The sequence below is a fragment of the Centroberyx affinis genome, unplaced genomic scaffold (assembly GCF_046629955.1).
Source record: "Centroberyx affinis isolate AG114_WGS23_722 - 3 ecotype Tasmania unplaced genomic scaffold, CSIRO-AGI_Caff_v1 ptg003436l_1, whole genome shotgun sequence".
NCBI lineage: Eukaryota > Metazoa > Chordata > Actinopteri > Beryciformes > Berycidae > Centroberyx > Centroberyx affinis.
In genome coordinates, this window is record NW_027281408.1 from 194,784 (window position 1) to 222,160 (window position 27,377).

Consider the following 27,377-nt stretch of genomic DNA (forward strand, 5'->3'; position numbering starts at 1 on the left):
CAACCGATGAACGGTGTCAACGGGAGTATGGCTGCGCTTGCAGGTCAAGAGTGCGGATAAAGTTGTTAGTAGCTAATTAAAATTGCTAAAAGTAACCGTTAGAACTATTCAGTCGATTGTCTTACATGCTACATTATCATAAAGACCTATTGTTTACATCTGCAAGCTACTTTGCATCCAACCGCCGGACACCGCTGACAGTGACAGCTGGCAAAGGAGTAAACAGCTTGCTGCTAGCTAACTCCAGCTAGCACCAGTACCGCCACTAGCTAAGTTGGTTAGCGTCGAGATCAAGCTAACTAAGTTAGCCGGCTAACTTCAGGATTTTGGTGCGGTGCATCGCCAGGACTTGCCAGCCATCGCAGTGTCTTGTACAGCACCCTCCCATAAATCTGGTCCAACTAGAGACACTGCCCGGGCGAAGGCTTGCCACAACAGCACTTTCCATTCATGTTGTTTTTGAGAACAAGACTCACAAGCCTCTTCTTCGAGACCGGGTAAGCAAGTTGTTGGAGCCGCTCCATCTGAGTTAACGTTAGTAGTTACAGTTGCTTGCCAGTTTTCTCCAGTGCATGTTTACCTGGAGGGACTTGAAGCAGCTTCACTGCATTCCTAGGCCTAATGCATGCTGTTTTACTGAGGTTAACGTTACTGGGTTTGCATGTTCTGCTCGCTATTTCCAACACGACTGGAAACTCCAGCCAATGCGCAACGTCAAATACATTTAATGGGTTCATAAGCAAGTTAGTTGCACTTTTTCGGCATCCTCAAACGGCTGCCCGGTAGCTAAACTGTTAAGGGAGTTAACTGGTGGGTGTGGGGTTTGTGTTCAGCAGGTTTGACCCGGTAACAGATCTGCTGTGGGCTGTGAAAGTGACTGAATACACAAACCAGGCCTGGTTTGGCAAACTCAGGCTGTCAGTGCCCCAAAGCCTAGAAACACACAGGCCTTTTACTCAATGCATTTCCTTGACCACAAAAGCATTCAACTTCCTCATTACCCCTCCTCCCCTCCTCCCCTCCCCTCCCAGTTGTCTGTGTTTCCGTGAGCTTTGCCTTAGAAGACTGCATTGACTATGATGATGTGGGAAAACTCTCCCACTAAATGGCTATCTAACAACTATATGAGTGCAGAATTAAAAGGAGGCCAAATCACAGCGATCATGACCTACTTGAGACCTCGCTTTACTTTGATCTCTAATGGAAAGGATTAACCAGATTATGGGGGTCAAAGGTCAGGACTTGTTGATTTTATCAGTGTATCTCCACCAATACCCTGTGTAGGGATGTGTGCTACAGATGTAAAAGGTGATCCTCCTGGGAATTAAGCTTTAACTTTTATCTGTGAGTCCTACAGCAAAATATTTAACGCCATAAGCCCCTTTCAGCCTTGTTCACCTCCTCAAGGGTTTTGTCACCTGTGACCTGAGTCTTTGAGTCTTTCTACAGAAGAAGAACTGGGGGTTATCATCGGGGTGAGCCACAGACTGATGGCACATTCAACCTACTTCAAACTAAAACAGTGACCAGTCATCAGAACAGTAGAAGTCCTCACAGCATGCCATCTCCCCATTCCTGGTTCCCACTGATGAAACAGTCCACTCCTTCTATTTTCCATTTGAGTCATGGTGAACATAAGCTAACCTGCTGCAATTCTATACCTCAATATTTCAGCTTTATTGAATCTTAGCCCTCATTTTTTTCCCTCTTTTTTTTTTTTCACCCCAAGTAGGTCACCAGCGCACTGTTTCTCATTGCAACTAGGAGTTTGTGGTTGTGGCTTGGGCCTTGTGTACTCAGCAGATCGTGAAACATTTATTTATTTATTTATTCCAATGAAGAGATAACCAACCGCTCAGTTTTCTGGCTGTGCGGCTCGCAGCGGCGCGTTTCCGTTTCGTGTACGTCGGCCGGCTGACTGGCGAGCTCGCTCGGCCGGATTCCATTTGTTTTCCCTGGGTGAAAACCTGCTCTAACACTTAACCAGGCAGCCTGTGGAGAGGAGGAGTGAAGGGCGAGGGTGGGGTGAGGAGCCGGCTCGACGTGCATTATCAACAACAGCTAACTGGTTTGGGGAGATCCAGTGACCTCAGTCATTGTGTGGAGACTTGACAGATTTAGAGTAGTTGTGCAGTTCAGGTGCAGTTTCACTGTATGTTGTTTTTCAGACTGGCAAAAGTTAAAGGTGTATTTTAGAGCTGCAACGGTTAATATATTAATCCATTAGTTGTCAACTATTAAGTTAATCGCCAACTATTTTGATAATCGAGTAATCGGTTTGAGTAATTTTTTAAGAAAAATAAGTCATTCCAGCTTCTTAAATGTGAATATTTTCTGCTTTCTTTACTCCTCTATGACAGTAAACTGAATATCTTTGGGTTGTGGACAAAACAAGACATTTGAGGACGTCATCTTGGGCTTTGGGAAACACATCGATTAATCAAGAAAATAATCGACAGATTAATCAACAGTGTAAATAATCGTTAGTTGCAGCCCTAGTGTATTTCACTTTGAATACATCTGAACACTATGTTGTACCTTGAATGCAACTGACGAGCTTCACTGCTCCACAAGAGCAAAAAGCAGTAACTGCGTGAATAGAGAAACTGAGAAATATGACTTCAAGTTTATCTCTTGTCTGGCTGAAAGTATTGCTGATAAAGAGGTGGACTGTATATCATATAATAGAATTCATAATCTTTGTACTTTAGAACAGTGATTCTCTAACTTTTTCATATCAAGGACCCCTAATTTAGTCCACATTTGGGCCTCGGACCCCGATTTGATGAGATTTTGTGTCTCGGACCCAAATCTGAGAATATTTTTATTGTCAGATATGATTTTGTCCAGAACTCCATGACGGTCTGTATTGTAGGTAGAGAGATAACAGAGAAACTGTGATCAAAACAGTCATTCTTCTACATTCTCTAACTGTGTTAACTTCTTGTAAATGAAATAATGGTGAAGTTTAACAATTCATCAATTTGCCTGGGGACCCCCTGGAACCCCCTCAAGGACCCCTGGTGGTCCCCGGACCCCACGTTGAGAAACACTGCTTTAGAACACACATGTAGTAGTTACGGCTGTTTGCTGTTGTAGGGCAGCCATTTGAAAAAATGTACACTGATCCTGCAAAATGATTGCGGGCATGAAAGTAAAGCTATCACACAACAGTGATCCAACCTATATCCAGTTCATAAATCATCTCCACTGTCTATTCTAAACAGCCGGTGTCTGGTTGCTCTTTCTTTGGGAAAAATCCTCTGCCGCACAGGAAGTGATGCGTTTTACGTTTCCAGAGTCAACAGAAGAAGAAGAACTGGGTAGCTGGCATGAGCAGCGATAGCCACCATGCCTGAACAGACAGAGAAAAGAGAAAATCCATGCTCCGCCCACACTGTTTGAGCAAAGATGGAGACTAAATCAAATAAATGTGGATCTTGTAGATTACATCCTTAATTGCCCCCCCCCCCCCCCCCCATATCAGCAGTTTGCCCAGACTGCTCTCTGGTTTGGGAGATCCAGTGACCTCAGTCATCATGTGGAGAGTTGACAGATTTAGAGCAGTTGTGCAGTTGGAGCATAGTTACATTGCTACACCATTTTACTGAGAGATAAAAGACTGGAGAGCATGTGAACTAGTGCTGGGCTTCAGTGGAGTCATGTTGTCATTATGATTTTAGGAAATCGTGGCACACAATTCTGCTGTCTAAACTGATGATAACAAGCAAATTTTATTTAAGAACTGACAAAATGAGGTGTGGCAGGAACATATATTTGGATATTTCAGTTTTGCTTGTCATCACACCTAACATTACCATTTGGTTCAATGGGATGAACATTAATTTGATTATTTTTGCATACGTGAGCCGTATCGTGATGTGTATCAATACTGAAAAAATCCTTATGTTTATTGTGATATTGATTTGAACCATATCACCAGCCCACGAAAGCTTTCATCTATTCATCTATCATCAGTTCATCAATTCATTTCAGCTTCTTTCAATGGGTCGGTGAGATTCTGACAGTCCCAGACATGAACTCCCATAAGAAAAATCTTTCCTGCACTTTAATATCAGTTATAGGTACTATTATCTGTCATTCAGATGAGGACAGAGTTGCCTCAAGTTGAGCAACTCTCTTGGTTACAGTGACGACTTGGAATGTCAGGCTCAGAAAATTCCAGCCTTTGCACACTTCCAGGACCTTAGAGTCACAATGAAATTCACCTTATTCACCTTATTAGCTTATTCTCCATATCACAATATATTTTATAGTAAATGTCAAAAAAATTGTCAAAATTCTTACTTTCTTGTGATGTTTAAATCCCATTACTTTTATTAACTGTAAAAACATCACAGATTTTTGAACAATCCCCCCCTCCGTCCCTCTCCCATCACATAAAACCGGCAGTTTAGCATCTTTCAAAGTGACACAAGTGTCAACATGGTGCAGTGCATTTTGGGACGTTCATCGGAAGAGCCTGGCACTGACACTGACAGGGAGGGCTGGGCGATAATTCAATATAATCGTTTATTGTCTTTCAGTGGAATCATATTGTGATGATATGAGGATATTTTGATATTGTGACACAAATTTCTGCTGTCTAAATTGATGATGACAAGCAAATTTGACTTAAAAACTCTCATAAAATGAGGTATGGTAGGAATATTATTTGAATATTTCTGTTTTGTTTGACATCACACCTAACATTACCATTCGGTTCAATGAGATGAACATTAATTTGATTATTTAACGTGATTTTGCATACGTGAACCATATCGTGATATATATTGATATCGAGAAAAATCCTTATGATTATCATGATATTGATTTCAATCATATCGGCCAGCCCTACTGCCAGGGTTTCAAGAAGTGGGCGAACTGCCGCAAATCAAACATCACCTGACTCAGTGTTTCGGTCTAGGTCTGTATGGTTTCTTAGTTAAGTCTTCTCATAAAGAGGAACTTGGTTAATATCTTGCTGTGTAATATGTTGGGGCGTGATGGGATCATCTCATCAGGTACATCATGAAGCATCAAGCTCTAGAATACCTACGTGAACACAGGCGGTTAAAACGTATTTCCACGTAATGAGCCTGTGCAGCCTTGACCGTGCGTTTGACAATGACCTGAGCCACATGCAAAAATTGTTAAACAGCTATTTTGCGTTTAGCTGTCAGCCAAAGATCAACCACACTCCTTTGTCAATGTGTACAAAAGTGTTGTTGTGAATCTCAACGTGCAAAAGAAACTGAAGAGCTTGTGGGTCGGTTCAGCAGAGTTATCAGGCAGACAGACGCTATAAATTGGGTGCGATCTCAACTCCACAGTGAGTGTGGGATAACAGATTTCTGTCAAAAACACTGAGAATCCTGATACGACACGTGCTGGTCATTTTTATTGATTGTCTTGCGGCCAATGTGATAAAGGCAGTGGTGGAAAGGGTATTAAACTATCCTACTCACGTAGAAGTGCTGTTACTTTGCTGACATTTTATCGAGGTAGAAGTAAAAGTTCTGGTGTTAAAATCCACTTGAGTAAAAGTAAAACGTGTCTCATTGTCCTCAGAGTAAAAGTTTCTGGGTTACTTTTAACTAGAACAGAGAACCTTGTTAGCTGTGATCTTTTCCATGTGATTCTAAAAGGAGAGAGGACAGAGTTCAAACTAGATTCTGTTAATTGGAAAATTTGGAAATTACAAAAAAGTGCACAAAGTGAAGTCAGATTCCTCTTCTCATTGTGAATTCTCCACAGCTGATCAATATACGTTGATCCAGTTTCTGATCAACGACACAAAATATGTACTCTGTAATGGATGTGCTTTAAAATGTAGTGAAGTACAATACTTCAGCGAAAACGTACTTAAGTAAAAGTAAAATTAATGACTCAAAAAAGTACAAGTACACAAAAAAAACTACTCAATTACAGTGAGTAAATGTAATTAGTTAAGACTTCCACCCTTGAATAACGGCTTTTTATCTTATTTTCACTTGAGACAGAGCGCCTTGGTTTTCTTTTTGCATCACTGGTTTTTAGAATTAATTTGTTTTTTTACTAGCAAGTAGCATCCAAAATTTTCTAGTGTTCGTTTGATTCCACCTATCGCATCTATCTGTTTTAAGGCTGCAACTAACAATTATTTTCATTGTCGATTAATCTGTTGATTATTTTCTCGATTAATCGATTAGTTGTTTGGTCTATAAAATGTCAGAAAATGGTGAAAAATGTGGATCAGTGTTTCCCAAAGCCCAAGATGACGTCCTCAAATGTCTTGTTTTGTCCACAACCCAAAGATATTCAGTTTACTGTCATAGAGGAGGAAAGAAACCAGAAAATATTCACATTTAAGAAGCTGGAATCAGAGAATTTTGACTTATTTTTCTTAGAAAATTACTCAAACCGATTAATCGATTATCAAAATAGTCGGCGATTAATTTAATAGTTGACAACTTATCGATTAATCGTTGCAGCTCTAATCTGTTCATATCAGACCCAAGCAGCGTTTCTTCCCTCTCTCCCTGCACTACACTGAGAATCCTTGTCCAGGTCTTGGTCCTCTCCACACTAATGTATTCCAGGAGCTGCTTCAGCAACGGCTTCCCTCGACCAAGAATGTCTTCCCGAGAGTTTTAAACGGCCATTTGTTCCCACTGTGACGAGGCTCTGGTCTGGAAGGAGCCGAATGGAACTTTTTGGCATCCCGCTCGATCGTCTTGCCTCTCTTTTAGCGTAGCGTGCATCCGAGGCGTCTCTGCATGTCGCCGCCGTGGCAGAGAAACCTCGTAACTGTAACTGATTCTGCTGAGTTTACTTGAGCAGAAGGTTTTGTGGTCCAAATTTGTAGAGTGAGTTTCATCAGCCCAGGCCCCATAAAACCCATTCAAATCCCACAATGACATTTAAAAAAAAAAAAAATCCTAACTTTCTTTCCTTGTTTCCGTAATGAGTAATCCTAGAAAATTGGCAATTAAAACATTTTCTTTAATTTGAAATGTCCATCATAGCTGCAAAAAGATGTTGATAAAAAAATCCCAAAAGTAAAATAAGCCAAACCAAAATAATTTTGTTTTTCAAATCATCAAAAATCGTGTTTAATAGTGATCACACTGTCCAGCAAAATAATGAGAATCGTCTTGCTGGCTTTAATCGACTAGCCTAGATGTTGATGTGCAGTCTAGAACTTCTCCATAGTTAATGAATAACTGTGGACTCCTACAGTCTTCTGTCAGAGCTTTTACACTCATGTGAGTTGTGTTTCATGTCAGTCCTGTCAATTGTGAAATCAATCAGAAAATGTGTCCCAATACCCTCTGCATCATCCTGGGCTCTGTCACAATCACCTGTACAGACGGGCGGGACAAACTCGTCTCACTTGTTCCTGGCTATGGGAGACAATAGTGAATGTCGACTAATGTTGGTACAGTTCTGACTCCCTACCATCACCCAACCACCACCCAACCCTGACCACTTACCTGAACCAGCACTAGCTTAATTGCTTAACATAATTGCTGATAGGTTTTCATGATACTTTTCTTGTTTAATGTTGTGGCACTTTTTGTTTTCTTGGCACTCTGAATTATCTGGTTACTTATCCTGCTAATGCTCGATCAATCCTACTATAAAATGAGGACAACTCTGTCTGTCCGCATCCATTTTGCTCCTCAATGGGTCGGCCAATCAATCTGAAACTGCACATGGGCATTGAGCATTGGCATAGGCAGGGACTGACGAAGCAGATTTTTCCATTTTTCCAAATTTACGCTGTTTATGCACATTTTTGGCAAGTCTGCGTGGAGTTGTGGCACGCGCATCCCCGGGTATGGACTAGTATTCATCTATTTTACTATTGCACTAATTGTAAGTCTGGATACGAGCGACTGCTAAATGCCTAAATTGTGAAATAGTAATTGTCAAATATTCATGCATGATTGCGACTGTTGTCGCCTGTGGGCCACCGTAGGTGATTTGTGGTCGCCTAAGACCATGTTCCATGTTGTGGGAGAGAAAAATGGAGCGGGTTTTAACCACAAAACAACCGAGAACGCAGCCTGAAGCAGTAGAAAATATTGGCACCATGCAGCCAGCAGTAGAAATAAATACCAACCCACACAAACCACTGCATCAGCAAAAAATAAATCAAGCAGTATGGTAAAAACAAAAAAACTCAGCTATGGAGGGGTGAAGATGGACTGGTTGGGGACAGAGAGAGAAAACAGCACTGTCCTCTTCTGTAAGGCCTGCTGCCAGTTTCCAGCAGGAGGAAAGAAGTGTGGGATGTGTGGTGTAATGATTTTAAGAGAACTCTTAGTGGTACAAATTGAGTGTTTATTTGTCAGTATGCAGTGCAAATGTATTATTTCATAGTTCAATAAAATTGCCCCCAAAAAGCACCAAAATGTGCTCATGTCTTACCCTGCACTGGAGCCACCTTTTTTAAGAATGCACATGCTCTCAATACTGTAAGGTGCTTTGTGCTAAAGTGTACATCATATCCAAAAAAGGGAAACTTTTTTTGTTTTGTTTGGCAGCCACAATGGCCGCTACATCTCAAAATTCACCAGCAACTTTCACTGTTTGATCAGCAACAAGACTTTTACACAGAGAGACAGACAGCTTGACCAAATTACACATGTTGTTTTGTTCTGTTGTTTTGCAGGAGTCAGTGTGTGTCGTCCGAGTTGAGACGGTGAAGTAACTGCCCCCCCCCCCCCACACACACACACACATACAGAGGTGCCAACAGAGGGACAGGATGCCCATTCCTCCCCCTCCCCCTCCTCCCCCGGGACCCCCGCCTCCTCCCACCTTCAGCCAGGTCAGTGACCGTTTACAACACGCCACTGCCTCACAACGCAAAAATAACCTGCTCACCCACCGGCCACAGGGATGGGTAGACTCTGCTGGTCAGTGACTGGTAGGAAACCTGGACGCTGTCAAAGAAATTAGGGTGAGAGGATTCATAGGTGAGGTAGAGGTCAGTTTTATTTCAAAGTAGGGCTGAAGGATATTGACAAAAAATCTGATTGCAGTTATTTGACCGAATATTTCAATTGTGATTTAAACTGCAATTCATATCATCACAAGTTTTTATTGTCATACATTTTTTAGAACTTTAAAATTGTTTAAAGAAAAGTGATTTTGTTAAAAAAAAATAGATGTCAATGTGCAGGATTTGCTGAGTTTGAGTATGATAAAAGGTTTTCCCCAGTCATGGACCAAAGATTACCTGCAGCTCTAAAATATCTTATTCAGAAATCCATTTTGGACGCTTCTCTCTCCACAATTACTTGCAGCCTCTGCGATTTGGAAATTGCAGAAGTTCAAATTGCGATTTAATTTTTTTTTAGGTTAATTGTTTTTCTCTATTTCAAAGTGCCAGAAAAGTGCAGCGCAACAAACACCTCTAGGATTCTACAAGTCCAACATCTTCACTGTTTGAGCAGCCAAAGTGCCTTTTTTTTGGAACAGAAAAAATCCTCCAAGTGATGGTTGGTCACTTATTGAAGTGGCTACTGGAGTAAAAAAATGGTAGACTCAGATCAGATTTGCTAGCTTTTGGCTGGTGGCTGGAAATTTCCCTTTCTGTCACACAGCAGATTTCTATCTGCTGTGTGCTTTGATGCTGCAGCTGCACAATTAATTTAAAAATATCGAAATTGCCGTATTGACTGCTACAATTTTCAAATCTCATGAGATGTTTAGTTGTTTTTTCTTGGAGAGAAAGGTGTTTGGGAACGTTTTCGTGCAAAATCTCAGGACTACAAAGCAGCAGGTATTGCATCACTCCCAAAACCCTCACACAGTTGGACAATTTTTAAGCAAATCCTGTAGAGTAAGCTGTGTCCACGTGTGTCACAGCTGCAATACTGAGTGCAAAATATTCAGAATGTGATTTATTCCCTCAGAACGGGTGACAAATTCTTTCAAATGCTAATGTAGAGAATCGGTCCAGAATCCATTATTCAAATTTGGACTAATTTTGCCTAAATTAAATGTCATATCCAGTTGCACATTAAAAACCTGCCTTTTCCTCCCAGGCTCTTATTTCTTCACCCAGCACTCCTGTGTCATTCATTCTTCAATATTTGTCTGTTATCTATTCTAATATTTACCTTGCCTCACTTTTTGGTTGTAATTTTGATGATCTCAGATTTTAAGCTTATTCTGCTGTTGCATTCCTAAGTTGATCTGGATAAGAGTGCACATTTAATCAATTAAAGTACAAGACACACACACACACACACACACACACACACACACAGAGCAGAATACAACATGCTTCTGCTTGTAGCTGAAGCAGTATAGTTGAACTATAAACACACTCCCATAAATTCTGTGTTCTTATCAGCTGCTGGAAAACTGCAGGGCTATTTTTAACTGGCCTTCAGACAGTAAATGTCTTATAGTTGGCATTGTCACAGTCTCTTCATTCACCTAACGCAATAAACTAAGAGTTCTATTCCACAACGCTTTATATCAGTGTTGAAAAGCTAAAGTTCATTATTCATAATCTTTAAAAGAAGGAGGATCCAGTGTTATCATTTTGTGTTATTGATCATCTGATAACAGTAGCTGTTGTTTAAAATGTAAAGGGATTTGTTGTGTTTATGTTGGTGCAGAGACACTGACAGATAACAAAGTACACACTGACACTTTGTACAGGCAAACAGGACTTCTGATACAGTGCAAAGGGACAGAGTGATATGTGCAGTGTGTGGACACACTGCACATATCACTCTACATATATTCAGCGTTCACTTACCATGTGCAGCCAGGCAGGATGGCATTTTCCTCATTTGACATGGGGTGTGTTGGCACCACAGAATTTGAATGGATAGAACGGTCTTTCCACTGTGTTGTTTTGGCTGGTACACCATAAAATGGCGTCCATGGTGACAACGAAAGTTTGTCCATCAAGGCCGTAAAGTGTGTCACACTGGCTGCCACACAGCGTGAGTGGGTTAGCTTTGTAATGTTACAAGACTAACGTTAAATTAATAAAATGAGACGACTTGCCAACAGTAATATAGAGCGATTAAACCCAATCAGTCCAAAAATTCTTGAGTAGCGTCCCGCTGACAGCAAAGCAACGGAGATAGGGCAAGACGGCGGTTTTCCACTGCGACTTGCCGTAAGTCAGTTTATATGGAAGCTAGCCCGTAGGCACCAAGGAGGTTTTATATTATCGAACATTACGCCTAAAAATGGCCGCCGCTCCGATCGTCCAACGTTGATTTGAATGGGTAAGACCGTTCTATCCATTCAAATTCTTTGGTTTTCACCAAGCATGTTCAGAGCGGGTTAATTAAACTCTGGAGTGTTGACTGCTTTAGTTCAGTTTGTTTGGCTAGATGAGAACAAAACCATTTGAACTCTGGTGGCACCAAATAATGGCACAGAGACGCCTGAAAATGTGGGTCTCGATCCTCCTCCAAGTGAACTGCAGTGCAGTTCGTTAGGAGTGAGAACATAATCCAGACCAACTACAGGAAACGACCCCAAACCGCAAGTGATTATGGGTATAAAGAGGTGGATGTTGACATCTGATAGCCATCAACTCGTTCCACTCCATTTCCATCTTCAGTCTGACATTGCCTCCACTCTAACCGATTCCCGTGGGGGAGGGGGATTCGATTTTCCCTAACCAATCACTAGAGACCAACGTATCCGCCTGAATCTAATGTCATTTTAAGTCGACACTGATGCGAAAAAAACATCTCCCCTTTGAATAAATGCCTTCAAAGCAGAGTGCTGTTCAGATTTCAAAGTAATTGGTACTTTTAATTGATTTAGAACAGCCTGGATAGCAGCGTCTATCTTGTCTATAGCGGTCGCCATTGTTGTTATTACTCCTCCTTGGTTTCGGCACACAGCTTGACAACAGCTTGACAACGGCCTTAGTCCCGCCCGTGGCGCTGATTGGCTAATCGTTAGTCCCCCCCGGCGCTCATTGGACCGATCATTTTTCAACCGAGAAACCGCTGTTTCATGTCATGATGCCAGACCAGAATCAGTCAACTGGTGGAGTGGGCGGAGTCAAAGGTCTGGACCCAGGCAAACCTGGTATGAACACCAGAGAAGAAGAGACAGACAAGTCCATCATGCTTAGCTAAAGTTACAGGAACTGGAATCAGATTTTTTTTTGATCCCCCAGCTGCCAAACTATCTAACCTGGTGGGATGACAGGTGACCAAAACTCCCTGGATCACAAACCAAATACAAAAGCGCAAAGCAAACTTTCCCACTATGGTCCGGACCGAACGAACCCTTACATCCGGTCACTTCCCTCCACAGGCAAACACCACTCCTCCCAAGCTGAATCGGGATGAGGCTAAAGGCAGAGGGGCGTTGCTGACAGACATCTGTAAAGGCGCCAGGCTGAAGAAGGTCGGCGTGGTCAGCGACCGCAGCGCACCTGTTCTAGAGAGTGAGTAACATGATGTTGATTTTTTTTTTACACACACACACACACACTTGAACTGATGCATTACCCATGAGCATAGAGATGTACACAGGAACGGAGAAACTCGCATAGACATACTGTATGTACACGCTTATTCTCTCCATGCAGCCTTATTGGAGCCTGTCACATATATGCATATATTCCATCTTAGAGGTTGATTTTTAAAGGGCGATATGATAATTTTGGAGAGGAAAAAAGCTGATAACTGATTACTGTGTTGATTATTTTTTTTTTATTATTTCCAGAAAACCAAAGGCTTGCATTAACGACACTGAATGAAATGTAAAACTGATTGAAATTGATTCACAAATTAAATTGAAAATCAAAGTAACACTAATGAACAAAATATATTGAATCTAATAAGTAAAACAAATAAAATATATGAATGCAAAATAAATAACAAAGAACCCTCCGGTGGGTTTTATCTTTTAACACTCACACATGTCGGAGCAGCATGCTACAGTTCAAATCGAACAGATGCACATGACATACAGCACAGATTTCTATGCTGTGCGGCCTTTTCCCCCAAAAGAATATTTCGTATTTGCATAAAGTTACCTCACGAGTTAGTATAGGCTAATGGATGATTTCATTTCTGTCACTGTTTAATTTGTCGGGCACTTTTTCATGCCAGGAGGCTTTTGCAAGTCTGCTGCAGGACGATACTGGATAGCTCAGTTTGCACACACGCACACACACACACACACACACACACACACACACACACACACACACACACACACACACACGGTAAGCTTCAGGGTTCAGAAAGGCTTTCGTGTTTTATTAAATAACGTTAGAAAGATGCATCGGTGTAGTCTGCCCTACATGTGATCGCAATTACTCTTTATTGATTTCCCATGCGATTTCCTTGTCGCACATTTTCCAATCTGAATTATTTTGTACGGCTGCATTTGTGTGTACCTACATATTAAAGTAAATTGCGGTTAATACCCAATGTTGGTGAAACTGGCCAAAGCAGACGAAGCAGCAGCGTTTACTTAGTCTAATGTCTTTTTGAAGTGGTGTTGTGTGGCTTTATCAGCAGTTTCACATCATCAGGAAAAGAGTTGTTATCGTGTTGGTTAGCCCACAGATGAATTGTAGGGTTGAGGTGATTTAGATATGGCCAAAAAGTGCGGGCTGGGCTTGCTCACTTAGTGGTAATGTTACGTGAAACCGAGTGACACTCAACGAGTCAGCAGCATGCATTTTAACCACAAAAGAGGATTGAGAGCCTCTTGTTACATGGAAGTTGGAGATTGTACAGAAATACTGAGGGAAAGGTGGAACTACTTTTTGCCCTAACTTCCGTCTTTCAATACAACCACGATACAATGTGATAAACGAATAAACGTTCAATGACAACAAAGTCTGACTGTGTGACTTTGAGGCACACATCTCTCTAGCGATGGCATTGGCTTGCTAGAATGTAAACAACAATTTTAAAATGTCATTACAAAGAGCAAATAATATAATTATTATGTGTGAAATGTGCGCGTGAAGGGCAACTGCATCCAAATAAAATGGAGCTAATATCGCAATTCATGTTTCTGCCCCACAATACGTTTTGTCACATTTTTGTATTGCGATATACTGTATATTGAATTTCCTCCCATCCCTAGTAGTCACTAATTCACTAATAACGTTGTGTCACCCACTAGTTGATAATGCTAATCATTTTATAATTATGTTTTCCTACTAATAACTACCTTTCATTTACAATATCTGGGACATGCATACCTTGACTTGGTGTGGAGCCTCCATGCAAATAGTGAGACAGGTCTGCAAATGTAAGGGAATGCCAGTATTTATTTTGAATAGTCAGACACCAGCGCTCATATCCACAGATAACCAGTTGTTTATAAAACCTCTTATCGGCCAAACCGATGAAACGGTCAGCCTCTATTCCATATTGCTGTATTACAGTCTCTCACATAACATAACATGTATTTTACCCCACATCAAAAAAGTTGTGCTTAATTTAACTTGCTAGAACATCTAACATGTTCACACGGGGCGAGATGATCTGGGTAGTGCAGCCTTTTTTCTTGTTCATTGGTTTTGTTTTGTTTTTTACAAGAATGAGGAAATGAGAAGTATTTGAATATTAAAATACATCTAGTCATTTCCCCAGTTCCTGCTTTCTTATTTGTTTATATGACACTGGTCTCCTCTCTTTATCAGAAGCAGGAGGTGGAGGTGGAGGAGGAGGAGGTGGAGGAGGAGGAGGAGGAGGAGGAGGTGGAGGTTTTGGAGGAGGCCCGATGCCAATGGGAGGTCTTTTCCAAGGAGGTGTGCCAAAATTGCGCCCAGTTGGAGGTAAAAGCCTTGTTTCTGATGTATATATTTATTTTTATTTGACAGTGTGTTTGGTTATGTATTAGTTGACTTTTTAGGTTTTCTGTGATGGCTGTTCTTCTTTTCTTTTTGTTCCCCAGTGTGTTTGTTTAAATAACATAACTAAAGCAAAGAGGAGACTTGAGGTCAAAGTCCACCTCTAAAGGAAGTGGACTAAAGGGTGTTGGTCATGTGTGTTATCCTGGGGATTGTAGGCTGCAGTTCTCGTAGACCAGTACGTGTGTCCTAAATGAAATGGGGAAAAAATATCCCAGTGTACAGAACTGCTCTGTCAGTAATTCATCAGTGAATTCAGCAACTGACATACACATACACATACACATACTGTACACCTGTACATCTTCTTCCTTCTGCCTGTCTCCTTAAATCAGTTTTCCACTTAGTTTTAACACGTGAACGAGGCCACGAAAATAGCCTGAAAATGTACATTTAACAGATTTTACACTAAAATTAGAATTCATAAATAAAATTAGATCCGGTCTCCCAAAGAAAGTACCTCTCCTAGATGGTATTCCTTCACTGGCGAGAACAAAAGTACTTCGTCTCTCAATAAAAATGCTATTTGGCAAAATTATATTCTAAAACATTGGACCCCACAGTCCATTGAAAATCACAATAGTGGGATCTGCTGTTGAATCTGCTGAACTTGTTAAATGGAAGTGTTCATTCAAATGAATGGGAAGTAAAAATCTGAACACTACAAACTGGTCCAGCTGCATCTGATCTTGGTGAGGAGATTATATTCTGGTTTTCATGGCGGTCAAGTGCCAAATAACCCCCATGTTAAAACTAAGTGGAGTATTGCTTTAACTCTTATTTCTCTTGTTTCTTTTGCTCTCTATCATTCTGATCTAGAGCACCAGGGGCAAAATGCACCCAACATTTTTGAAGGGGCACAAATTCATACATCAGATAAATCAACAGAGAACAGAGATATTAACATAGTTATTACCAGCTTGGTGGTAGCTGTATTTTCCAATCCAGTTACCTCTGGTGGAGCAAACTTGTCTGTGGAAGGAGCTAAACAAGTGAGGAAGGGGCGATTTAATTGCTTGTGATCAAGGAACTGAAGCTTAGTTGACTAAAAGTTGCTCTGGATAAGAGAAATTCTTTGACTGACAAAGATTATTTGGGGTCAAAATGTTGGTGAATAAACTGCCAAGTGAGCATCTTGTATTTCATCGTCTTTCCTTCAGTATGAAACAGGTGGTCGTGGTTTGGATGTGTTTTGTCCTTGTTGTTGTCCTGACCTCCATGTGTCTGTCCTCCATGCAGACGGCACGGTGGGCCGGTCGGCCCTGCGGCCCCCCGGCTCTCGGCCCGCCGCCCCCCGCCCCCCCGCCGGCCGCTCCTCCTCGCCCTCCCCGGCGGACAAGCCCTCCCCTCCGGAGCACCAGCGCTCCCACCGCCCCTCGCTCCCGGACATCTCCCGCCCCCACGGCTCCGGCTCCTCCCACTCCTCTACAGGCAGCGGGATGAAGCACAGCACCTCCGCCCCGCCCCCTCCCCCCCCCTTCAACAGGGGCGGCCGCGGCAACGCTCCGCCCACCCCCAACCAGAAGGGACCCTCTTCGTCCTCCTCTCATAGCCGAGAGAAGCCCCTCCCGCCGACGCCCGGCCGAGGCCCCGCCCCTCCCAGCTCCGCCCCGCCTCCCTCCATGAAGCCGCCTCCCTCCTCCAGCAGACCGCCCACCGGTGGCTCCTCGGCGCCTCCTCCCCCGCCGCCGTACAGACACCCGTCGGGCGGCGTCTCCAACGGGCCGTCCCACATAGACGGGGCTCCGGAGCTGCCCCAGAGGCACAACTCCCTGCACAAAAAAACCCCGTCGGGGGGCAGCCACGGGGGCAGCCACGGACGCAGCCACGCTCCGCCCCCTCCGCCCTCGCCCTCTCCCTCCCCCCAGCAGGTCAGCAGACCGCCGCCGCCCGCCAGAGAGCCACCGGGCCGCAGAGCAGGTAACGGCTGTAACTTCTCTCCTGTGTGTTTTACAGGTCAGAACTCATGACTGCTGCTTCAGATTTCATATTACCAAAAATTAGACCCATAAATGCTAATTAATGAGAAACTATCTGCTTCTGTGCCAACAATAATTCTAGTGAGGAGACGGACTGTGAAGTGATTTTTCTCATTTTCACTACTCATGCAGTCAGTGCCAATTGGATTTATGTGGCACAGCACTAAAAAAATATAGTTATGGGTCCATTTTTTGTTTGCTGTATTTCCCTTCTTCCTGTGGATAACTGGCCAGATATATCCTGCAGCTACACTGGAGTTTGATATGAGAAAATGTTTCTGGATGTAAAACCTCAGCGGTAAACGTTAGGTTTTGGTGTCAGTCCCTCAGAATCAAAGAGCGAGGGCTTCTTTCTAGAGCCGCCATTTTACACCGAGAGACGTTCAACAATCACACAGGGAGAAATCCATCGGAGAAGAGGAGAGAGACCAATTTCTCCACCCACAGGAGCAGGAGAGAGACCAGAAGTATATGCCCATATGTCCACCTTTTGATCAAAAGCCCATTCTATGGGGGTTGATGAAAGGCATTCTGGGAAATGTAGGAAATCACTAACCGAAGCAGAAGTAGACGAGGCAGGTTGAGGGAAAGTGGGTTCATCAAAAAAGTAAATTACAACACTTCACCACAAAATAACTGGAATTCCTTGAACATCACACATTGATGATATCTAACATTGTAAGAGTGGGGATTTTTCCTTCAACATGCCTTATATTTGCATAGAGGCTGTGAGCGTGTGGTGACTCCTTCTGATTCAACTTCTTTTCTGACCAACACTTCTGACAACAGTCGTGGAGTTTCTCCTCTCTCTCTCTCTTTCCCTGCCACACACTCAACATCCCTCTCCTCTTGCGTTTTCAGCCGGGGGGGAATGTTCGCAGAGGGCAGTGCAAGTTTTGACATGCGTTATCTCTGACAATCTACAGTCCAATTCCAACCGTACAGCAGCTTACTATGTTCAAACATTTCTCCCATATAGATCATACCTAGGTCTTCTCTGAAAGTAGAGCAAAGGGGGCGGGGATTTGGTTTGTCATTGGTTGGAACTGTGCCGTCTCTGTAACCTATTTACTTTCCGCTCACCCACCCCTCCTCGGCTCTAACATACAAGCCAGGTTTCTGCACAGACACTTAACATAGCTTAATGGAACATAGGATAGCTACATAAGCTCCTGTGTATTGGTAAAATTACTTTTTTCCCTTAATGGAATTGCAATTGGGGAAATTACAGAATTTCAGCTGCCCCGGCTTCAAGAAAATGAAAATGTAGTATAAACCAAACGGCGTCAAAGTGTGACTTTGTCCTTCAGGGCATGGAACAGATAAGCTGTCCCTTGGCATGTGTGTTTACATTTGGTTGGGCAGGATGCTATGTGGATGAAAATCTGCCTTTTCTCCGCTTATCTGATGCCTCTGTATCTCCCAAAGTGTCTAAACCCAGAGGCTGTGTTGATGCAGAAAAGAACATTTGAAGAGTTGTGATGCAAAATGAGACGTCCACCATCTGTAAAACATGACACCTCCTCGTACAAGATGATTGACAGCCCAAAGCTAAAACAAATAACTCCCAAATTAAGTCCTTGATTGACAAGGTACTAGCAGTTTTACAGAATGGATCCTCTGTATTTTATAGAAAGTGAATTTTTTTGTTTTCTCTCCAAAATGGATGGAGGGCATTTTGGAAACAAACTCTTCATTTGAATTCAGAGTGAACACACGAAACAGGAAGGCACTTGTTTGCCGGAGTCCTGTGTTGTGATTGGACGGCGCGGCGCTTCACCACGAGGCCTCCTGGTTTCTCTGCATTCCTCAAGCCCTCTGGAATATTCCAGCATTCCTCTTTCTTTCTCTCATTCACTCTCTCTGCCCCCCCCCAACACACACACACACACACACTTTGTACATCAGCTTACAGGATGTCTGCTGTGTTTTTCCTGTTCCTCTGTTCCTCATTTTCCCATTCTTTTATTCTTTGTTATTTAAAAGTAAATATCAGACATCAGGAAAAATCCACCCTCTGATCCTCTTACACTGTTATATATTTGTGATGATCAATGCATTCCAGTTATTTGCGATAAAGTGTTATAATTTCGTTTTTTTGGGTTTTTTTCTTTCCCTCAACCTCGTCTACTCCTCGTCTACTTCTACTTCAGTTAGTGATTTCCTACATTTCCCCAGAATGCCCTTCGGCAACCCCCAGAGAGGAGGCATGAACCTGTTGCTTTCAACGTCTATGATCACGGCTACGCCCCTTACTCAAAACCCAACATGTCTTGTTGCTGCATTGCATTCTGGTCTCTCTCCTGCTCCTGTGGGTGGAGAAATTGGTCTCTCTCCTCTTCCAGGATGGATCTCTCCCTGTATGATTGTTGAACGTCTCTCGGTGCAAAATGGCGGCTCTAGAAAGAAGCCCTCGCTCTTTGATTCTGAGGGACTGACACCAAAACCTGACGTTTACCGCTGAGGTTTTACATCCTGAAACATTTTCTCATATCAAACTCCACTGTAGCTGCTGGAAACATCTGGTTATGATGTCACTTTGTCTGGTCTGCATGAATAATAAAAACACACCACCAAAATGTGCCCAAAAATGCAAGGTACATCACCAATAGATGTTTTTTTAACAGTGCTTAAGTGCTTTAGGGTGGAATTTTCCTTTAATAACATAATGCTATAATTAGGTGACCAGTTGTGACTCACCAACAAAATTACATTTCAGTGGAAACTTTGGAAATTACACCAACTTCAGTCTAAATCTGAGGCTGATTCTGTTTATATCTGTTGGGTGTAACTAGTATAAGTGAGAGAATATAGTACAATACTCTTACTGTTTTTAACCATAGTGTCATCATGATCATTTCTGTGTGTGTGTGTGTGTGTGTGTGTGTGTTATCATCCATACAGCTCCCCAGGTGCCCCATCCCGGGTCTCGAAACGGCAGTCGGGACGCCCCTCCCCCCCCGCCCCCTTACCGTGTCCACAGCTCTGTGACCTCAGAGACCCACAGCCGGGGGGGCAAACCGCCTCCGCCTCCCTCCTCTTCCTCCTCCTCCTCCTCCTCTTCTTCCTCCTCCCGCACCCCGGCCGGACCCCCTCCGCCGCCCCCACCCATTCGGAACGGTCACTCCTCCATCTCCTCCTCAAAGTCCATCATAGGTGAGTTGGGACCGGCCCCTCCTCCATCATCACAGCCTCCTCCTCCTCATCCTCTGCAGTGCAGGAAACTGACTGTGCTGTTCATCTTCTGTCCACAGTGGCTAATGAATTTGGAAAGGGTTACGATTAGCCAATTTCGCCATTTTACCAGCCAAATGTGAATTTTGGAGTAGAATCGGACCTCTCTGACCTCTCAAAATGAGTCAGTATTTACCAGCATTAGGATGCTGGCTAGTCTGATGTCCTAACCTGGTCCACTCTTGATGTAGTTTCTTGTTGCTGTACAAGTGTCAGGATGAAAGTCTGGCAGAAGCTGTTGTCAAGTGCGAAGAAAAATTAAGGGGGAAAAAACAATCCAGAGTGTTAGTATTTCTTCAAATCTAGAGTGTTTTCTGCACATTAACTAGCGTTTCATTGCCTTTGCATGTTCATATCAACCCATATCCAATACCCATATGCACTAATAGCAGTGTCAAAAAAGATGTTACATCTGTTTTTGGACCTCTGCCTATCCCGCTTGTTTCAAACACATTTTGGTTACGGTATGAACCTTCGAGTTTTGACTGGATTGAGGCGTGTCTCCAAATACCAGTCAAGTCATCTATTTTGTTTACTTTCCATCGTTGTGTCTTGTTGTCCTCCATGCTAGTGCTGGGGCATCCAAGCTGCTGTGGCGCCAAAATTATGACAAGTGCCTCAGGTGAATGACCCAAGATTTAGTTATTGTCATGGCAACGCTGATAAATTCTGATGGAGCGTTCAAATACAAATGCCATGTAGGTTGCATGACCCGGGATCCGATTTTGAAAACATTTAAAACGTGCGACTCCATGCAGGTTGTCACTGTTCACACGGATTACAAAACATCAGATCTTTGTCACATGACGGGGAAAAAATCTGAATTGGGGAAACTTTCAGCTGTAGTGTGAATGAAGCCCAATAATTGGTAGTTATAAATAAGCTCTCAAGTGTTGTTCAAACTGAGACATCATTAGTTAGGTATGGTGACAAGAATGAATGCCCACATTTATTCCAACAAATCGTTACCCAAAACATTAAGATTTACCTCACATTCGTTTTCACAGTTGTCTCATCGCAGTCATCAAGCCAGCACATGCAGTATCCGAATTTATTTTTGCCAGGTGCATTTTCACATACTAGGAATTTGACTTGTTGAGGTTGGTGCAATGCAATATACAAGCATTTAGACAGGCAAGCAGCAATCAAGCTTTACACATTGAATTTAAATATCAAACGACAGAGACAAAGAAGAAAGAAAGAAGAGATTCCTGAAAATATATACAGTATATACAATAAGTGTGGTGACTAAGTGGGTTATCAAGGGCTTTTACAAGGGCTCAGTAGTAAGTTGCATTTAGTGTCTGGCCAAAGTACCAAATATGAATAAATAGTGTCACTGTACAGGGAATACAAGTGCAATAGATGTCCTTAACAAGACATTAAGTTGACTGAAGTGCATCGGTTCACCTTAGTTAACCTGCAGTGACAACAAGACGCCATGCCTACAAAAATGTGTTGAGTGTGGGAGGATGAGATGAAATATTCTGACACTCGGTCCCACAGAGTTGACTAGCTGTATTGACATATTGAAATCCAGTTATATTTCTGCTGTCGACCTGGTATTGACCTCTCATTAGTTCACCAGGGCTGCTAACGCATTGCATCCTGGTAATTACTAGAGTTATTTTGCCCTTGTCCTCAGCTAAGTTTGTAACCTCTGGCAACAAGGGTTGTCAACATGGCTTTGTTTTGTTATCTGGGTCTGATGCAGGCTCAGTGATGGAGGGCCATTGGTAGTCAAATATTCCACCACAGACATTCAAATGAGCTTTCCCAGTTCCTGCTGTACCGTAACAAACCAGCAGGGTCCGGATCGTTCCTAGATGACTGACTGTCTCAGGTTTATGCAGTTCAGTACAGCTGAAGACAAATATACTGAAGGCAGGAACAAATCAAGGAGCATTTTGGATGTAGTGGTTTGTTTTTAGCAATCTGTAGTTTTTTGTTTTTTTAGGTTATTTTCTTTTTAAGATTTTTTTTTTTGCCATTTTTGCTTTCATTTGACAGTGGAGTGAGACAGGAAGGATGGGGAGCAACAAATGTCCCAGGCCGAATTTGAGCCTGTAGCCAACTGAGTGAACTGAGCCACCAGGAACCACTTTTCTCCTGGTCAAGTAATTGTTTAGTCACTGGTACTGATCAATAACCCTATCAAACCCCACAGATATTATGGTTATTTTATGATATGGGACAGTAAAACTCTTTTGCACCGTTTTTAATGGTTGAATTATTTTGTTTCCCTCCCAGACGATTTTGAATCCAAGTTCAACTTCCACCCCATTGAAGACCTTCCACCTCCGGAGGAGTACAGGCATTTCAGCAAGGTCTACCCAAGCAAAAACAACAAGGGTACGGCCTGCACTTATTTCATTCAAACTTTCTTTAACCAGGTATAAACAGGTGAAGGGAGAGCAGGCCATTGGCACTGTCCAATCGACTCCTCTTCCCAAGTCTTAACTGCTGTCCGATGTTAATACAGAGTTCTTTTGCTTTCACACCTCCATGCTGCTCACTGAGAGCATGCTGCTGTTGTCAGACGAGTTCGCTTTATTTGCGCAGTGATAAAACAAACGAGTGAAGTGATGAAAGCACAGTACTAAAACAGTGCTCAAAAACAAAGAAGAGAAACACATCTATGCAATCTATCTCTAATCTATCTCTATGATTTTGAAAAAGCTGTTTATTTTACTTCTTATCTTTCCGGCCCCAAGTGGCAGCAAGAGGTATCTGATTTAGACGACATCAATATCCAGAAATCAAGCAGCATTGTGTCAGTAAATTAAATATCTTCTTCTTAGTGTGTGGTGTGGAGGTTGAACCATCATTAGTGAGTCTGTTTAGGAGACAGTTTGTGGATTTGGCTCTTAAAGGAGAAGATTTCCCACCTTTATTTAGTAGAGATGGGACGCTCTTCTCTCTTGCAGCACCACTTTTTTTGTTAAAACGTGTATGTTTTTTACCTCAAAATCTTGTGTAGTGCAGCTTTATTGATATCAGCTGAACTGAATGTAGCTTACCTCATATTGCATACATACATAGAACTACACTGCTTATACAACAATATGCTTTATGCTTTAAAATGTGGATAAAAAGAGAATGTATTGTCTTCCAAGCCTACAAATGCCTGGTGATCCAGATTAAGCCTGCACTACTTTATATAGGAAGGAAGTCCGGTACATTTACTCTCAGAAACAAAATTAAAAAAGGCTTTTCCAGCGAGACTTTTTACTCCACCAAATGATCATTTTTCATCCTGGCATTTTGGGGATTCCCCCCTCGATTCAAAGGAAGACAAAATCCAGAAGAAAGTCATTTTACGTGGAACTGAATGCATTAAACTCTGAACAGTTTGGAGAATAACAACACCAATAACCTTTCGTTTCAAATCTCCACACTGCTGAGGAAAAGTGTATAAATCATGTTACTTATTGCCAGCTTCTCTGCTGCGTCTTCGTGTCACAACAGCCGAGTGGAATTTATACTGTCGTTGGAGTTAATGATTGTTCCCAGTTTGTTTTTAAGCCAGAGGAAGAACTGGTGTCGGGTATGATTGATTGATTTATTGGGTATAAAAGGCCACAAACAACAGTACAACCCAGAGGATAAAACACATAAAAGCAAACTTAAACACTTGTTTCCAATGCGATCCTTGATGGTATAGAAAAATCAGAACAAAACAATACACAAACAACATGCTACAGAAAACAATAGAAATTTGACATTAGTACAATAAATTTAATCCATAACCTCTAATGAACTTGATGGAGGGGATAGATTTAAAACTGTGGTAAAAAGATGGTGCAGTTGTAGGGCAGGGTGTCTGTTTTGGTCAGTATTATACTGCGTTGTGGCTGGAACCACACATTTAGTGTTATTGTTGGTTGTAAATTTTTTATTTTTTTATTTTGTTGCATTATAAAATGGAACGTAACGTAACGATTCTCAACCTTTTTCATATCAAGGACCCTAATTTAGTCCACATTAGGGCCACAGACCCCCATTTGATGAGATTTTGTCTCTCAGACCCAAATCTGAGAATATTTTTATTGTCAGATATTATTTTGTCCAGAATTCCATGACTATCTGTATTGCAGGTAGAGAGATAACAGAGAAACTATGACCAAAATAGTCTTTTCATCTACATTCTCTAATTGTGTTAAAATAATGCTGAAGTTTAATAATTCTTCACTTTGCTGGGGACCCCCTGGAACCCCCTCACGGACCCCTCGTGGTCCCCGGACCCCACGTTGAGAACCACTCTTCTTGAATGTATTTGTCTTTTTGCCTGGTATTATATGATTCATTTACCCCTTTCCATCAAGGACCACAATGGAATGGATAAGCTCACCAGCTTTATTGTGTAATCCTTGACAATTTCTGAAACTTGTACATGGCTTTTCCATGCTCTGGCTTCTTTTAATTTTAATTGTGCATTTTGTACAGAATCTCTACTGCGAATACTAAGCGCCAATTGTTTCTCCTCTTCTTCTTTGTTTCTCCCTCTGACCTGCAGCCATGATGAGAGGAGCTCCTCCAGCGCCGCCGGTGGGCAGGTGAACGCGGCTCGGCTCAGGACTCGATCACTCAGTCAGTCTCATCGATGGACATTCAGGGGAGTGGCGCAAAGCACTCGAATCACAACACACACACACTACAACACACACACACACACACACACTACAACACTAAAACACCAGCCGGAAGCACAGTGCCGAATGCAAAGCGAGCGCTACACTACGCAGGTTTGACACTACATTTTCCACGGCGGTCACTGTCCTCGCCTTCTGTCTTTAGCATGATTAGAACAAAACCACTTTGAACCGAGAAGCGGACTCGACCTTCGACCTCTCTGACTGCGCCGTGACCGCGACTTCTTCTTCTTCTTCTTCTTCTTCTTCTTCTTCTTCTTCTTCTTCTTCTTCTACTCACAGGATGCAGAGGCATGACGCTGTTTTTGTTCACACCACATAGCAGGACCAACTTCAAAAACTTCCAAATCTGTGCATTCCATTTTTTTTTTTTTTTTTTTTTTTGGTGCATATTCCATGATAATGATGATAACGATGCTGATTTTCACAATTGTGAATAACGTTTTTTTTTTTTTTTATTATTATTATTATTATTATTTCTGGTGTAAGCATTAATTTGTGGTGTCGTCGGGAAAAATTTTCAACACTACCAATGGAAACTGTCTTTGGATTTATATTTGAGTCATCAGCAGATGAATTACACTCAAGTCTACCCACACCGCTGATATTGCCATGAATGTGGGGGGTGTTAATGGTTATTTTACTTTTTTTATTTTAAGTTTTTGTTTAAATAGCCATTCCAGCAGTGCCAGGTGAGAGGGTGCGTTTAAATCAGTTCTCTCCCTCTCTCAGTGTGCCAAAAGCGGGTGGAGTAACATGAGCTGTGCAGAGTGAGGAGAGTTTCCATTGATGTTATATATAACTGACATTTTAAAGTTCTTTATTTGATCGTGGACAAAATGCATTACTGGAACGCTTGCCAAGTTACGAGAGAAGCCGTGCCTGGTAACATTTACATTTGGAGAGGGGCTATTTTCAGCTTTTTGTTCCCTTTTTTGATTTTTTTTTTCCTTTCTGTGTTTGGAGGTCTTTGTATTTCTCTCTTCAGGCGATTGTTGCACGGCAGCTTTAACTGCTGGACCGGGACACTGTGCATGACGGGTCCTGTGGACGCTGGGCGGTCATCTATGCACTGGGGGGATGCTGCCTTGGGAGCAGGAGTACTGTCATGTCGACGTTTGTCAAAGTAACGGGGGAGTGGGGGGAGTGGGGGGGGGGGGGGGGGGTGAGCGAGCGAAAACTGCAAGAGAGGGTTCATACCTGATGCCATGTCTCCTGGGTGGATGGGTGGGTGGGGGGAGACATACGGGCTTCTAGATGTCCTTGATAAAGAAAAGCAGGCGATCAGAGGACTTCATATCTTCATATAGCTGGCATGTTTCTCATAGCATGCTGTGGTTCCCATGTGGACCACAAGGTGGAGGCCAAGGCAAAATTATTCTTTTTTTTTTTTTTTTTTTTAATGGACCAAGGATAGATCGCAGGTTTTGCAGAGTGGAGTGTTGGAGGAGTTTATAAGGGATTCCTTGTCACTGTTTCCAAAATCCAGGGAAGTCGATCTAACGGCTCAACTCTGTTTTGTACCCAGAATATTTTACTTTGCTGCTGGAGGCCCTTTGTAGAAGGACTGTATGGCCAGAGAAAGTTTTTAATGCATTGCTATGCAAGGAACAGTTTGTATGGAGTGTAGTTGGTAGCAGCTAACCAAAAAAAAAAAAAGGAAAACACTTAAGTGCCAGAGAACTGTTTGAGCAGATGGAGGGTATCAAAGGAGTTTTTTTGTACTTATTTTTCTTTTATTTTCTTTTTTTTCCCTTTGTGTATGCCACCATGCTTGACTCTTAAACCCTCATTACATCATAGTGATGCAGTTATCAAGATACCATGCAGGAAAATGAACAAAATGCATGGGTTTTTGTTTTTGTTTTTAAATTGAATTTATTATTATTCCCCCATTTCAATGATGCAGCGCCTCCTGCTGGTCCTTGCCTTACACAAATCTATGGTCTCACTTATCGGTACCAGTGCATTTGTTTTGGAGAGGGGGAAAGATGGCAACAAAAGGTAAAGAGGAAACGATTCTATTTGAAAATGCAATAAATATTGTATATTTACATGACGTATGAGGAATATGGTAATCATAGTTATTGATCTATTTTTATGTTGTAAAAAGCTTGTAATATAGGAAAGAAAAATGATTAAGAAATATAACGATGTTCCAGTTGGTGGGCTGTGACCCGCGGCCAGATAGACAGGTCTCTCTGTAGCACTTCTCTGGCCATAGGTGAGGTGGGGTGGGGTGGGGTTAGGGGGGGGGTCTACTCTGAATGGATGTGTGTGTGTGTAGGGTGGGGGAATAAAACACCAGCCACCAGCCAAATGCAGGTAAATTTTGGCTGTTAAGTTTGTCTAACAGCCACTTTGGCAGGTAATCAACCATCATTTGGAGGTCGTACTTCTAAAAAATCTCACTGGCTGGTAAAATGGTTGAGGTGGTTGAGATGTACGAGCGTCTGTGACCGCTGGACGACAACAACAACAACAACAACAACACAAAGACACTTCCTGTCCTGGATGTACTGTATGCTCACATCATTCTCACACAGGCGACCAATCACGTGTGTCTCCTCATGTTCTCACCCTGTCCACTCCAAGAGCAAAACCCTGTGGTCATTTCATGTTAATCAACCATGTTTTTATCATTTGAAA

At 42.4% G+C, this 27,377-nt stretch overlaps 1 protein-coding gene across 1 annotated transcript; it reads left to right on the plus strand.

Moving 5' to 3' along the window:
* On the plus strand, positions 1-25,857 carry LOC139661018 (WAS/WASL-interacting protein family member 2-like). The gene is made up of 8 exons (XM_071539331.1): positions 1-497; positions 8,660-8,818; positions 12,298-12,430; positions 14,654-14,788; positions 16,103-16,783; positions 19,747-19,998; positions 22,327-22,428; positions 24,593-25,857. Exons 2-8 carry the CDS (start codon positions 8,756-8,758, stop codon positions 24,634-24,636), a joined length of 1,410 nt encoding a protein of 469 aa, XP_071395432.1. The 5' UTR covers positions 1-497; positions 8,660-8,755; the 3' UTR covers positions 24,637-25,857.
* Positions 25,858-27,377: the final 1,520 nt, after the last annotated feature.